Source organism: Glycine soja, chromosome 8 (genome assembly GCF_004193775.1).
Source record: "Glycine soja cultivar W05 chromosome 8, ASM419377v2, whole genome shotgun sequence".
Lineage (NCBI taxonomy): Eukaryota > Viridiplantae > Streptophyta > Magnoliopsida > Fabales > Fabaceae > Glycine > Glycine soja.
This window is the reverse complement of record NC_041009.1, coordinates 44937626-44951817: the sequence shown is the minus strand read 5'-3', so window position 1 is coordinate 44951817 and position 14192 is coordinate 44937626. Positions and strand designations below refer to the sequence as shown.

Genomic DNA, 14192 nt, shown 5'->3' with positions numbered 1-14192 from the left:
ATAAAGCAACTTATCCTGTAATACCTACTATATCTGTAGAAGTTTTGGTCAAAATTGGCAGATGTGAAAGTCATACTAAGATCTGCCATTTCCCTACAATGACATATAAATAACCATTTTCAAGTTCCACCCTTAGACTCAAGTGAATCAATACACGGTTGTTGATTTCTCAATGTGTTTGAATGACAATGACACAATAATGCTTCAATTGTTGATATATAGGGGTAAAGTGCAAGAAGCATAGATTTGTGGATGAAAAATGCAATTCTAAAACAAACCTCAACCTTGCATTATATTCGAGAAGAAACTCCAATGGGGATATTCTTAGCTATTGAGGAACACACAAGACTTCCATGGAATAAAGTAATAGTTCTATGATTCTCGCATGGTAATCTTTCCACATTCATTTTCATTGAATATATAAGTTCACAACAAATATGAGATGTTGTAATTGTTGTCGATTTTTTGTTATATCCAAAAATAAGGTTATGGTTATTTTATATTCTACACGTGTCTTTTCATTATTAGTTAGCGAGACGAGCTATGCCATGTGTCATTGTAGCATTGGTTGGTGTGTCTAAGTAAGATGTATTGGGGGTGTGTGCCTAATGGCTATAGAAGTGTATATGAAATGCATTATCTAGATTGTGATTAGATTTGATTACATTAGTTCTTAAACAAATCGCATATCTCTCTTCTCTACGCTGCGTTTACATTTTCACATGCTTGCACTCCATTCTTTGTCTCACTCCTCACTGCAAACCCTAATTTGAAGAAGCTAAAGGAAAGAGACCCAAAAATGGACGAGGCCGAGGGAGGCTACGGTGAGAGCGGCGATCCCATGGATCAGTTCCACCGTAACGAAGCTATATCCGCCGTCGCCGACGACGGTTTCTTGGGCGAGGAAGAAGACGACGATTACGAGGATCTTTACAACGACGTCAACGTCGGCGAAGGGTTTCTTCAATCGTTGCGCAAGAACGACGATTCGGGGTTTCGAAACGACGACGTCGAGGAAAAGAAGCCTCCGCCGCCGCCGCCGGCGGTTCCGGATGCCGCTGGGGTCTCGATACCGGGTGTCGGTGGCGGTGGAGAGGGTGTCGGTGGTGGTGGAAGCGGGGTTGTGGAATCTAGGGTTTCTGGGAGGGTTGATGGGTTTCAGAATCAAGGGTTTAGAGGGAACGATGTGGGTTCCAAAGGTGGGATTAGGGTTGAATTAGGGAACCAATCTGGGAAACTGACTGAAATTGAGGATCAGGGTGGGAATGATGGTGCTGCAGTGCAGGGGATTGGGCAGCAACCACCTGGTGTGGTTGTTGGGAGTGTGGGAAATGAGGGTTTGGTGAGACAATGTCAAGGTGGTGGTGGTGGTAGTGGAGGAGGAGGGAATGTTATTAGGGTTGGTGGAAATGGTGTTGGGAACAGTGTGAGTGCTGTTAGTGGTGTTAATACTGGAGGAGTTGGAGGTGGTGGTGGTGGTGGTGCTGCTGGTGGTTCTGGTGGTACTATATTGTTTGTGGGTGATTTGCATTGGTGGACTACTGATGCTGAGCTTGAAACTGAGCTTAGTAAGTATGGGCCTGTTAAGGAGGTGAAGTTTTTCGATGAGAAGGCGAGTGGGAAGTCGAAGGGGTATTGTCAGGTTGAGTTTTTTGACCCTTCTGCTGCCACTGCTTGTAAGGAAGGGATGAATGGGCATGTTTTTAATGGGAGGCCGTGTGTTGTTGCGTTTGCATCGCCTTTTACAGTTAAGAAAATGGGGGAGGCTCAGATAAATAGGAATCAGCAGATGAACCCTTCTGCTGTTCCTCAGGGAAGGAGGGGGCCTGCTGATGCAGGGGCTAAGCCTGGCGGGAGTAATATTTCGACAGTTGGTAATTACCAAGGTGGAGAAGGGAATAGAGGTTATGGAAGAGGAGGAGGTAACTGGGGGAGAGGGAACAATCCTGGTATGGGGAATAGAGGGCCTGTTAATCCAATGAGGAATAGAGGTGGTGGGATGGGTGGTAGAGGTATAATGGGCCATGGTGGAAACGGATTTGGACAGGGTATGGGTGGTACCCCTCCAATGTTGCATCCTCAGTCAATGATGAATCAGGGTTTTGATCCTGCATTTGGTGGTCCCATGGGTAGAATGGGTGGCTATGGAGGCTTTCCCGGTGCTCCGACGCCTCCATTTTCTGGGATTTTGCCTTCATTCCCTGGTGTTGGAGGTGTTGGTTTGCCTGGAGTGGCACCTCATGTTAATCCAGCCTTTTTCGGAAGAGGGATGCCTGTTAATGGTATGGGGATGATGCCCGGATCAGGCATGGATGGTCCTAATATGGGAATGTGGTCAGATCCAAATATGGGTGGATGGGGTGGTGAAGAGCCTGGTGGTGGGAAGGCTGGAGAGTCCAGTTATGGGGAGGAAGCTGCATCTGACCATCAGTATGGTGAGGTGAGTCATGATAGAGCTGGGTGGCCTATGAGGGAGAAAGATAGAGGCTCGGAAAGAGACTGGTCTGGTACTTCTGAGAGAAGGTACAGAGATGATAGAGATCAAGGATATGAAAGAGATGCACCTAAAGAAAAAGACATGGGCCATGACCATGAATGGTCTGAAAGAAGGCATCGTGATGATAGAGAAACGGGCCGAGAACGATCTCGTGATCGTGACCGTGAACGATCTCGAGACCGTGATCGTGACCGCGAAAGGGATCACCGTGAGCGTGACAGGCACAGAGAAGATAGGGACAAGTATGCAGATCATCATAGGTACAGAGACCGGGAGGCAGAGCATGATGATGAGTGGGAGAGGGGACGATCATCAAGGATGCACAGCAAGTCACGATTATCACAAGAGGAAGAACACCATTCTAGGCCAAGAGATGCTGATTATGGGAAGAGGCGGAGGCTTACCTCTGAATAACTATGTTTGCTGGCTGTTATTTCTCTGAACACTTCCACTGAGGAAGGAAACAACAGTGTCCAAAAAGTCAGGATTTGTCATTTGCTTAGATTGTCTGGGGCCCAGATGTTGTTGAGCAGCTGTTTTATTTCAATCACTTGTTCTATTTGCTTCTTGTTAGGAGCATGGTTTCTTTCTTCTCTGAGAAAGGTTAGTTTGCGACTTCAATTCTTAGCCTGCTTGTGTTATTACATCTCGATTTGTGATATGAGCTCACTGCCTGTTATAGAACCAGTTGGGAGCTGAGATTATTTTAACCATAGATGACATGACAACAATCTAGAGAAGATTACTGCTTGACTGTTTAGAGTTTTTAACTAGTAGATTTCTGCAGGGCCCAGGCCAAAGGAGGAATTAGCATGATTGAGATCAAGCCTTTTAATTTTTGCATTTTTTTTTCTTTTCAAAACTGAGCCCAGAAGTATAAGCTCAGGCATCCTAGATGGCTACAACTAAAGTACTAAACTATAGCCAACAAATGAGAAGCCTATCAATATGTATCATAAGGTTCAATAAGAAACTTTTAGTTTTAAATATTATCATGATATTGTTTTTGGTATCTGTGTTTTGCTTTTGTTGTGGGTGTTTCATAGATAGAGGGTTTGGGAGTCCTTTTGTTTTCCCCTTATTTGTTTTGTGGTTTTCTATGTGAGGAGTTTCCTTTTTCTTTTCCTTCTGCTTTGTGGTTTCTTTTGGAAAACTTCTTATCTACTTTTTTATTTCCCTCTTATCTAACACTAACGTCTTTAACTCTTTATCTATCTAAATAAATTCTTATTATTTTTTAATTTAAAATTTCCTTTCTTCCATTGTCTAGTTAATGTTTAATTGTTGTATTTCTTTTGTTTATCTGTGCACTTTATTCTATTTATCATCATTGCTTAAAATTCTGCATGAGTTCCACCAAATGCATTTGAAGCTTTTTTCTTTCTCTGTGATCCCCGGTATGATGCTGTATCACTTTCATACCTCTCTGCTTCTGGACCAGGTGGCTGTTTGACTATGGATTCTGGATGAAATGGAAATGTATATGTTGTCTGCTAAACACTTTACGGTCATGATTTTTTATTTTTATTTTGTTGGGCTAATTATGTAAAGTAAACTAAAGGAGTCAGCTATGCAGCTTCTCATTGTGCATATTAGTAACTAGTTTCCCTGGCTGTTCAGTACCCTTCCCTTATGTCTAATAAGTGGTATATCTACACTTGGATTGCTGTATATCAAAGTTCTATATTTGGTAATGTATGTCTTTACATATGGATCCATGGCTACATGTTTCTAGAGTAATAAATTATGATATTGGGATGAGCATATAATATGTAAACATTGAAGCTTCAAATGGTCTGTAATTGCATGACTTTCTGGATTTGCTGAATGCCCAAATATAGTTTTTCCCTTGAAATTTTTAAATTACCAAGAACACTGCTTAACTTCCTTCCTTAGACTATATTTTTAACACTTGTCGAGGTATTTGTTTGAGATATAGTTTTCACAAGTTGTTCCCTTAAAAATACCTAGCCTAAGCTGTAGTAGGATCTTTGGACATGGATATTAAAAGGGTTGAGAAATTAGGGCCATTCTTGAATGATTTGCATTGTTGAAATTGTGGGTTTTAGGAAGGGAAGGGAAAAAAGAGATAAAGGAGAATTTTGCCTATATCTTAAATATGTAATTAGATTAATAATTAATAATATGGACTAGGCTATACAGTAGACAAAGCACTCAGTCAACCCCTATTTATAAAGGAGACAAGTCAAGTGTTTGACTTTTAACTGTGCAAATGGTGAACAAATGTCATACTAAAGATAAGAAAAAATCCTTAAGAATAAGTTTAAGTTTATCAACATTAGATCCCTAAAAACAAGCTAACACAATTCTAATGTGTTATGCTTCATTCTCTTCTGCTAAGGTATTTTGTAGATATTTTAACCCTAGTACATTGTTTGGTGGGTTGTAGTAGCTTTGGCAATAGTGACCTTCTAGTATTGTGCCAAGTTGGGATTGGCAAGAATGATAGTAGGGTCAGTTGGAGCTGAAACCCACTCTTTATGTGTTAATATGATATGGTCAGTTGTGGGAGGAGAGAGAAAGTAGCATAGGTGGAAGAAAATATATGGGTTTGTTGCCTGGAATTTGTGCATGGCCAAAGGGAAATGAAATAAAATTATAGGTGGAGGAAGGACAAGAAAAACTAAGTATAATGTATAACTATTAAAAACGGACTAGACCTAGGTATCATCTCTGAGGAACTGGTTATTGACATAACACAATGACATTGTTCAACAATCCATGTAGTTGACCCAACCTTAAAAGAAAAGCGTTTGTTATTGTTGGTTGTTGAAAACTGTGTATACCAAACTTGGGAGTTCAAAATTTTGTTTTTCTTGGAATTTGCAAGTGGAAAAATAATGGCTTTTAGGTTATGGAGGATGGTATTTGCCATGTTAAAACTTAAAAGTATAAGGTTTAGGCATGGAAGGAGGAAAAAGAAAGTAGGGTGACTTTCAATTAATTCTTTTAGATGATGTCAAAGACAAAGCACTAACCTCTATATAGTTGGAATCAGTACTTAACCTGCTTAATTGTATTGCGGGAACAAATTATTTACTACAGATTAGATAAAATGCCCAGTCTCTAACAAGAAAAGATCCCCAACAATAAGTTAACACAATTGTCCTATAATGTATCATGCATCATTTCCTCCTTCTGAGGCAAAAACTTTTAGATATTCGAACATCAATATTTCTAATAAAATTTGTAGTTATATGCATTTGTATGGTCTAAAACCCTTGGTTTGAAGTATTTTTTCCCCCTTTTTGTATGATTTATACGTGCTTTTTCTTCTTTCTGTTGATGCTTTCTGAATTGCAAACAATTGTCATTGTTATGGGTTTCTGTTTTGTGTAGGACAATTGTTTTGAGAAAGGAAACTGTTCATTCAAACTCTGGGTTGTGATGGGGATCAAGCCTCTTCAATGATGGAGATTCAAGTCATGACAATCCTTTTCTTACATTCATACATTGAGAAGTGGAACTCTTGCTATGAAGTATTAGCTTTTGATTTGAATTTATGTTTCAGTTATTAGCACATGATTAATTAAACCATCAGTGTTGATGTAATGGGTTTAACTTGCTGAAGTCTGAAATGTGTCAGATTATTTAGAACTTATTGTTTGAAATATGTACTAGGATTTAGCAGAGGATGCTGATAATGTGCCGTTTCTTATTGGGTGGCTGTTGTATCTTTTCCCCCCCACCTTTTGGCTGGCTGTTGTATCATTTTTCCCCCACTTCTTTTTTGTTGTTTTCTCCCTCACATTTTGTTAGCATGGCAGCGGTGTAGCATGCAAATATTGTGTATGTAGAGAGCTAACCATTTGATCACTGTAATCATTCAAAGCTGGGTTGTACATGTTTTCGTGTATATATTGATATTAACTTTGCTGATAAAGGTCGAATCCAGATCCAGTTTTGTTTTATGGTCTTGTCTTTTTTATATCTAGTCTAATGGAATCCAACTGTTGAGGATTGGAGGGCCATATAGTATTGATTTCTGTTCTCTGTTTTTTGAATGCTTTTAATAGAGAGGAAGATGCTTAGTCTTTTCACTTTTCAAAGATATAATGTTTATTATAAAAGTTTCATATATTATATAAAGTGAAATGATAGCAATACACTCTCCAACACATTTTTCTTACATACTTTATACTATTAATTGAAATTTGTTGAAAATCTTAAAATTGGGAGGGTCTCAGTCCTTATTTGTTGAATCTTTAGTTTTTAATAAATAGACATGTAAGAGTGTTGAGAAAGAGTGTGTTGCAAGCACTTATGTTAGATTAACTTCCTTTTCCATTGCTTATTTTACTTCGGAAAGTATGTATTGAACTTGTTCTAGAAACTGCTGAAATAAAATGATGTTCCTTGGAATAATCCTTTTTTATATGACAGGACGTCATGTTCAAATATTGTTTAATTTTTTGAGACATCTGTTTCCTAGGGTTTGTTTTATGCGTACTAGAAGACAGATATACACAATCTTTTATTTTGTTAAAATTGACACTAGATTTTTTTTTTAATCCTTTTTTACTTCCAACTCTTGCTTAGTTTACAGTTTTTATGTGTTATTTTTTCTTCTATCCTATTTTACTTCCAAAATATCAATTGATTCTTATAAAATAAAATAAAAAATATAATTTGAATGTGCTAGTTATTTCCATTTAAAAGTGGTCAATTTATGCCCCTAATTATACCATTAGCTCTGTTTATGCCTCTAGTATGATAGTTTTTGTTTTCTTCATACGGTTGTGTAGGATCTGTGTCATTTAAGTAGGTTTTAGCTTTAAGAGAGCTTTTGATTACTTTGAAGGAGATTGCTTATTCAATTCCATTAGCAGCCTTCTATTTTTATTGTTGCCCATGGAAGTAATAGTGGTAATCTAGTATGATTGATTTGATCAAATGATTTATTTTCTGTCAGATATGTTTACTGGTATATATTCTCCAAGATTGGGGTTTTCTCTGTCCTTATATTATTATTCTGTTTCCCTTTCCGATGTTCCCGAGATTGAACGTTTCCTTTGCAAGTTGACTGAGTTATACTTGTTTTGGTTTTCACCCCATCTTTTTTTATTTTTGTGAAACCTATTCTAGTCTTATAATGTAAGGGTTTAAACTTGAAGAACAAAGTATGTTCTGTTTAGATACATACCAACTTTGTATCTTGAACGACTTGGATACAGAAGAAAGGGGATAGAGAAAATAATGTAACCCCTCAACACAATCCCGTACGTTAAAGCTAGGTAGGTATACATTTCATGCATCAGTTATCAGCCTATTTTCAATTAGTTGTGATGCCTTCTTTGTGTTTAATTAAGTTCCGCTGAGTTTGTATATATAAGAACCGATAGACTTGGTATGCAAAGTGAAAAAATAAAATTAAAGGATCTTATAATTTTAAATCAATGGTAGATGCAATGTTAATTTTTTTCATTTTCTACATTTGTTCAATGTAAAGGAATAAATTCCTATACGACTGGGTGTGGAGTCAGGTTTGTTATGATCAAAATTACTTTATTCTTACGTCCGGATAATGTATAAAATTATTGTTGAACAAGATACACATAGAAAAAGGGCAAAGGAACAAGAAGCAACCAATCTTTAGTTTCCCATGCTTGTGCCAAGAAGAGTAAAGCATTATATACATTTAGATGATAAAAAAGATGTAGCAAGTCTCATCCGTGTTTCTTTCTAGTCTCCCAAAATATTCTCATACCATTCATGTGGCGAACAATATTTCCTTGTGTTTATGTATGCAATGCTCAATCTTAGCAAAGATCTTTCCACCATATTTGTTTACCGCGCAGCATAAATAAAAGTAACATTAAATCTCATGACACAACCGTCACAATTATTCATGGTTTACCAATGTTGACAGAAAACCAAAACATTATATGAATAAAAAAGAAAGATTGCTATTGTTTTCCTATTAATGAACAAACAAACATCAATGCATGAATCATAGCATGAATTCCTTTTTATCATAAAGCTAAAAGAGTTAAACTGATGTACATGACCAATAAGTAAAAAAGGGAAACTTGACACCATTTGGGTACAAAATAGCAGAAGAGGTACAATACTAGGCAACACTATTTTCTATGATACAACAGTTAATCAGTAACAGATGGTTGGCCTTTGAACCTAGAAGTGTGTCATACTATACATATCGCAATCAACAATAATAATATCATCATCAGAATACAAACCAACTCTCTCAGAATTATTATACTAGTTCACTCTAATTTTTTTTTTATCAATAAGAATCGAATAGAGATGAAGAGGTGATGCATCATTCTTTACCAATCAAATTAGACCTTGTTGAAACTAGTTCAGTCTAATCACCACTATATCACATTTTTCTTTTTAACTTACTACTAATAATAATAGGCACATTTATCTGGGCCTACCGGCATTGGATCCAGGCCCAGGATAAGCAGGCCCACCCTTTATAGCCCCGCCAGCCACTTGATGGAAGCCGGCAGAACCGTACACGTGTCCCTGATGCATCATGATTCCACCAGGAACAGCAGCATAATTAGCACTCTCGTAGGCACTGTTGGTAGCATTCGTAAGAGGAGGCGCGTCCTTGTCACGCGCCGCCACGGTCTTCTCTCCTTCCATTTCTCGGAAGCGCTGGAGGTAGCCTTTGAGAGGCTCCACGTAGTCCTCGAAGCCCAGAGTGGTCATCGCCCAGAGCAGGTCGTCGCCGTTGATCGTCTTGCGCTTCTCGCGCTGGCACTTGTCGGAGGCCTCGCCGGTGATGAAGCTGATGAACTCTGACACGCACTCCTGCACCGTCTCCTTCGCGTCCTTCGAGATCTTCGCGTTCGCCGGCAGCGCCTTCTTCATGATGCGGCTCACGTTCGCGATCGGGAGAAACCGGTCCTGCTCCCGCGGTGACATCTCGCTCCCCTTGCCGCCGTTGTGCGCGCCGCCGGAGTCGTTGTCGGAGTCCGCCATCGACTAACGGAAAAATCGAAGACGCGCTGAGAAAGATGAAACGAATCACTAAGTCAGTGCAGGGAAAATATCGGACGAGTTCGCGAAATCGATTTGAATCGCTTTGACTAGTTCGACGTGAAATTGAAGTACTGTTCGCTGTTCGGAATTTGAAAATCGATTGAGAATTCGAACCACGAATCCCTTTGTCTCTGTTCCACGTGAAATTGAAGTGCTGTGCTGTTTCGCGGAAGAAACTTGTTCAGAATCTGAAATTCAGTGTTCGGTGCGGTTTTCTTCGAAATTTAAAATTCGTTCGGGAATGAACGAGGAATTGAGAATCCGAGTCACGAACCGGCTTGACTTGGTGGTTCTGCGTGGAATTGAAGCGCTCTTCGTAGAAGAAGCTCCTTGGAAACTGAGATTCAGTGTTCGGTGAATTTTTCTTCGGAGTTTCAAATTCGATTTGGAATATGAATGAGAAGTTGAAAATTCGAGTCACGAACTCGGCGCGAATCGGTTTGAGTCGGTGGTTCTGCGTCAAATGGAAGCGCTTCTGAAACGAAATCCTCGAGACCTGAAAATTGAAATCACAGAATCGTGCAATTTTGTGTGGGACTCGGAAAGGGTGTATTGGGAGGGTCGGATACGGTGGCCAGCGACCGGTGACGGCGGCTCCGGCGGGAAGGGGAAAGGTGAAACGGAACGGAGGGGTTTGTTTGGGAGGTAATGAGCAGGATCCGTTGGATCAGAAGGGTTAATAACGCTTTATCTTGAGGACACGTGGCGATTTGTGGACCGTTGTTAGTCGATAAGTGTGAGTGTCCACGGACGAATTGGAGCCCTTGGATTTGGTGAGTGCTCCATGATCTGGACCGTTGCTTTGGTATCTGGCACGTGCTCGCCTCTGACCTGGACACTCTTATCTTATTCAAATTTCAAAATCTTTTCTTTATATATATAGTTTAATATAGATATAAAGAAGGATAACATTAAATGTGTATGCAAGACAAATAAATTAACATAAGTGCATTTAATATAAAATAATAATTTAAATTTATGTTCATACTTTTTAAGAAATGTTCAAAGAAACATTTTATTATTTATGTTTAATGAAAACAAATATGCCTGGAATTTTAATTAAATTTTGAATTTTTTTTCAAATTTATTATTTATTATTCATAATTATAATAAATGTAGAAAAATATTAAATATTTAATTTATATTGAAATAAATATATAATTAAAATGCATAATTGAAGTTTGAATTATTTTATTTAAAATTTTAAAAATAAGAGTAGTTAACATACTGTTAAAAAAGATAGACTAAATTGCTTTTTAATTATATATTTATTTAGTTTATTTTAATCTCTATTATTAAAAAGTTTAATTTTTGTCCGTTCATTTTTAAAATCAATGTTTTATTACTTTAATTAAATCAAATGAATTATCAGTAAAAATTTAATGAAAAATGCAATGTAATATGAAATGGTTTTGGTGAAATTTATCTTTTAAAATATTTTTTCCCTCTTCACTCATAAACCTTGATTGGTTAAAAAAATCCTTTGCAATACTTCTGATGATACGTCTACCACAACATTGCTGATTTTTTTTTTTTATTGAACTTGATAATTTTAAATAAAAAAACTAACATACATAAAACCAATAAGAATATATTAAGCGAGAGTAAATTTGTTGGGAAGAAAAAGCTAATACTCACATGTGACATAAACCCCACTTGCATGAATTCTTTTCAATATAATATCGAAAAGATTTTAATTTATTCTATAAAGTTTTTGTCTTTGATGACTAAATAATATTTCATCATAGTTATGATATTTATTTCCGGGGTGGTGGCTGTGATTTTTCTAAGTGACTACTAGAATTTGAATGTCTTTGCAAATAGTGTTTGCTTAGAATCACGGTTGAGTGATTCCTGTTAGGTTTAAACTTGTACATTTTACATTCCATATAAAGTAATGATACATTGTTCTTTTTTTATAATTTTAAGCATTTTAAAAATATTTTCCTTCTTAATTTATGTTTTAAATTAAACTTAATCAAATTTAAAATGCGCATTGCAAGTCACCAAAGCAAAGCTTTTGTAATTTATCTTGTCACAGTTCTTCATAACTATATATTCATTTGCTGAATATGTAATATTAAAATTAAAATAGCTTAACATATGTGATCATTTGATTATAGTTTTTTTATGAATTTATTTGAAATATATTGATAATATAAATTTTTTATTCAATTATAAAGTCATATAATTAAAATTTATTGATTTTTCTAATAATTACTTTAAAAATTATATTCAGAATGATTTTATAGAATCATATTATTATTATTATTTACTTTTGCATGTTCATACTTCATACTTTCAAATTCTCTCTATATTTCCAATCATCTCTTCATAACAAAAGCGAAGCTTATGATCTGTTTATTGTAGGGCGGAGTCTATGGAGATATATAATTAGCTGATAACTGATAATACACTGATCATCAATTTTCCTTTTAGAACAAAATTTATCCCTAGTACACATATCAATCTCGATTCAATAATAAATTAATAACTAGATAGTTATAAATCAATTGGATGGCATGCAATATACATGGCATTGATAATAACAATAGCACACTAAAACAAAATGCATGGGAAGTTTGCTGTGGAATTGGCTTGTTCTTTTTTTTTAGTCATTAGTCCATTACTAATCATAAGATTCACATTGCAGCTACAGGTGGAGTTGTTTTGCTTGTCATTAATTAGGTGGTGTGGAAGAAGATTTGGGCACAAACCAGTTAAAATTAACATCAATTTTTGAGATATGAGATTGGGTGCATGTTAACATTTGTTATTCAAGAATGAGAATATTGGAGGTACATGAAGATTTGATGGTGAGACTGATGCCCTAGAGGTAGAGGGAGAGTAGGACCATTTCACTATTTTTTACTGTTCATAACAGGAACGTGTGCTTTACTTCTAAACAAAAAACAACTAGTATATTATTTGACAAAAGGAATTTTTTTTTTGCAATAAATTTGTAATATTTGTTTTATGAAAAAGAGAGAAAAAAATAAGAAGAAAAGAAAGAAAAATATGTAATAACTAAGATAATTAATGTAATAAAAAATATGAAAAATAGTGTTGTAAAAACTATTATAAAATGGTATTTACTTAAATAATATAACTCATTGATAAAAAAAAAAAAACATGGCCGAACTTTTTGAAAAAGAGCTCAACTTTTTTTTTAGCTTTTGTTTTTAGTTTTCATTTATTATTTTTTGGGTGGACGCGGAGGCTCCACTCTAAGAAAACTATCAACTTGAGTAAGATTAATTAATATCTAATAAGTAATTAGGAATAGAATCATAATTTACTTCTCACAATTCTTGTATCTATTCTTATTGTGTCGGTATTGCGTGATTCTATGTCAAACGAATTCATTTGTATGCCCTTTCCTTGTTTTCGTGTAAGAACTAAGAACGTATACATAAGAACCTTTTTAAGATCAAATACATGCATGGCTTTTAATTTTGTTTTTCCAATTGGCCGAAAAACTTATACATTATATCTACCATAAGAAGGTGCAAAATAAATAATAGTAATGTAGTCCCTAATAACATTACATGATTTTTGGGTGTTTTAATTCATTGATTGATTGAAATAAACTTTGAGATGGTTTAACACTCTTTTTTGCACAAATTGTTACCGACCTCGTACAATAAACTGAATCAACCATTGGTGGACAGCTTGAATAAACAATGAAGAAGAAAATATCATCACAAATAATTAATTAATAATTGTGGTTTTCAAGTGTTTAAATTGGAGGCTCTAGGTATAGTCAGTGGTCACATGCATTGTAACTTTGCACGTAAGCAACTTGAATGGTGCCAACAGTACCCCTATAAACATTATTAGGGTTGCTAAGTGGGTCACCGACTATGGACCATTGTTTTAATTTTCTAATGTCGATGATGTGATGTGGGAATGACTTTTCGTTTTCTCTTGATCTCTCTCTTTGGTTTTCTTTAACCAACTTTTTCGTAATATCAAACATGACTCTCATAACGTACTTCAGCAAAGAAAATAAAGGATGTTTCATAACTATATAGGATCTATTTTAAATATAAATAATCGACTAAATTACAAATATCTCCCAACGTTTTTTTTAATTACACACGATCTTTCTATTTTTTTCAACATGTACAACAACTTCTCTTATAGGAAGTATACAATATAATATTTTATTTTTCAAATAATTAAAGGATTAGTATAATGTATAAAAAGTGTCAATGTAATGCTTTTAAAATAATTAAAAGAGCATTACTGTAGCGGTAAAAAAAGACACATTGATAAAAATTTGACGAAATTTCAGAAAATGTTAGTGTAGTTTTTATTCTTTTTTTTTTTTTACTTCAAACTCACTTTAAGTCAAAATTATTTTTTTATAAATATTCACTATTCACTCAAGTATACCCGTAATCATATGTTGAATTGTGAAATATTTTTTTATGATTAAAAACGTTTGGTTACAAAATTTTCGGAAAATAAGATTCATTCTGGTGGGTTAGTTAAGTGCAAAGGTTATAACTAAGACGTTATGAATACAAAAGTTAAATATTTGTGGACAAATAGGTTACTTAAACTGAATTTACTCACTACTATTGAATAGGAGAATTTATTAGGTGATTTTGATGCATCAAATATTTATCATCTTAACCAATCTCTATGTGATACATTT

The 14192-nt window shown here is 35.6% G+C and overlaps 2 protein-coding genes across 2 annotated transcripts; one reads left to right on the top strand and one right to left on the bottom strand.

The window, feature by feature from the left end:
- The first annotated feature begins 640 nt into the window (after positions 1-640).
- On the top strand, positions 641-6429 carry LOC114423522 (cleavage and polyadenylation specificity factor subunit CG7185-like). Its single transcript, XM_028390314.1, has 2 exons — positions 641-3100; positions 5858-6429. Exon 1 carries the CDS (start codon positions 800-802, stop codon positions 2909-2911), a length of 2112 nt encoding a protein of 703 aa, XP_028246115.1. The 5' UTR covers positions 641-799; the 3' UTR covers positions 2912-3100; positions 5858-6429.
- Positions 6430-8460: 2031 nt separating this feature from the next.
- On the bottom strand, positions 8461-10288 carry LOC114423521 (nuclear transcription factor Y subunit B-3-like). The gene is made up of 2 exons (XM_028390313.1): positions 9644-10288; positions 8461-9495 (listed from the first exon to the last, which is right to left on the bottom strand). The coding sequence occupies exon 2, from the start codon at positions 9467-9469 to the stop codon at positions 8903-8905; it is 567 nt and encodes a 188-aa protein (XP_028246114.1). The 5' UTR covers positions 9470-9495; positions 9644-10288; the 3' UTR covers positions 8461-8902.
- Between the last annotated feature and the right edge of the window lie 3904 nt (positions 10289-14192).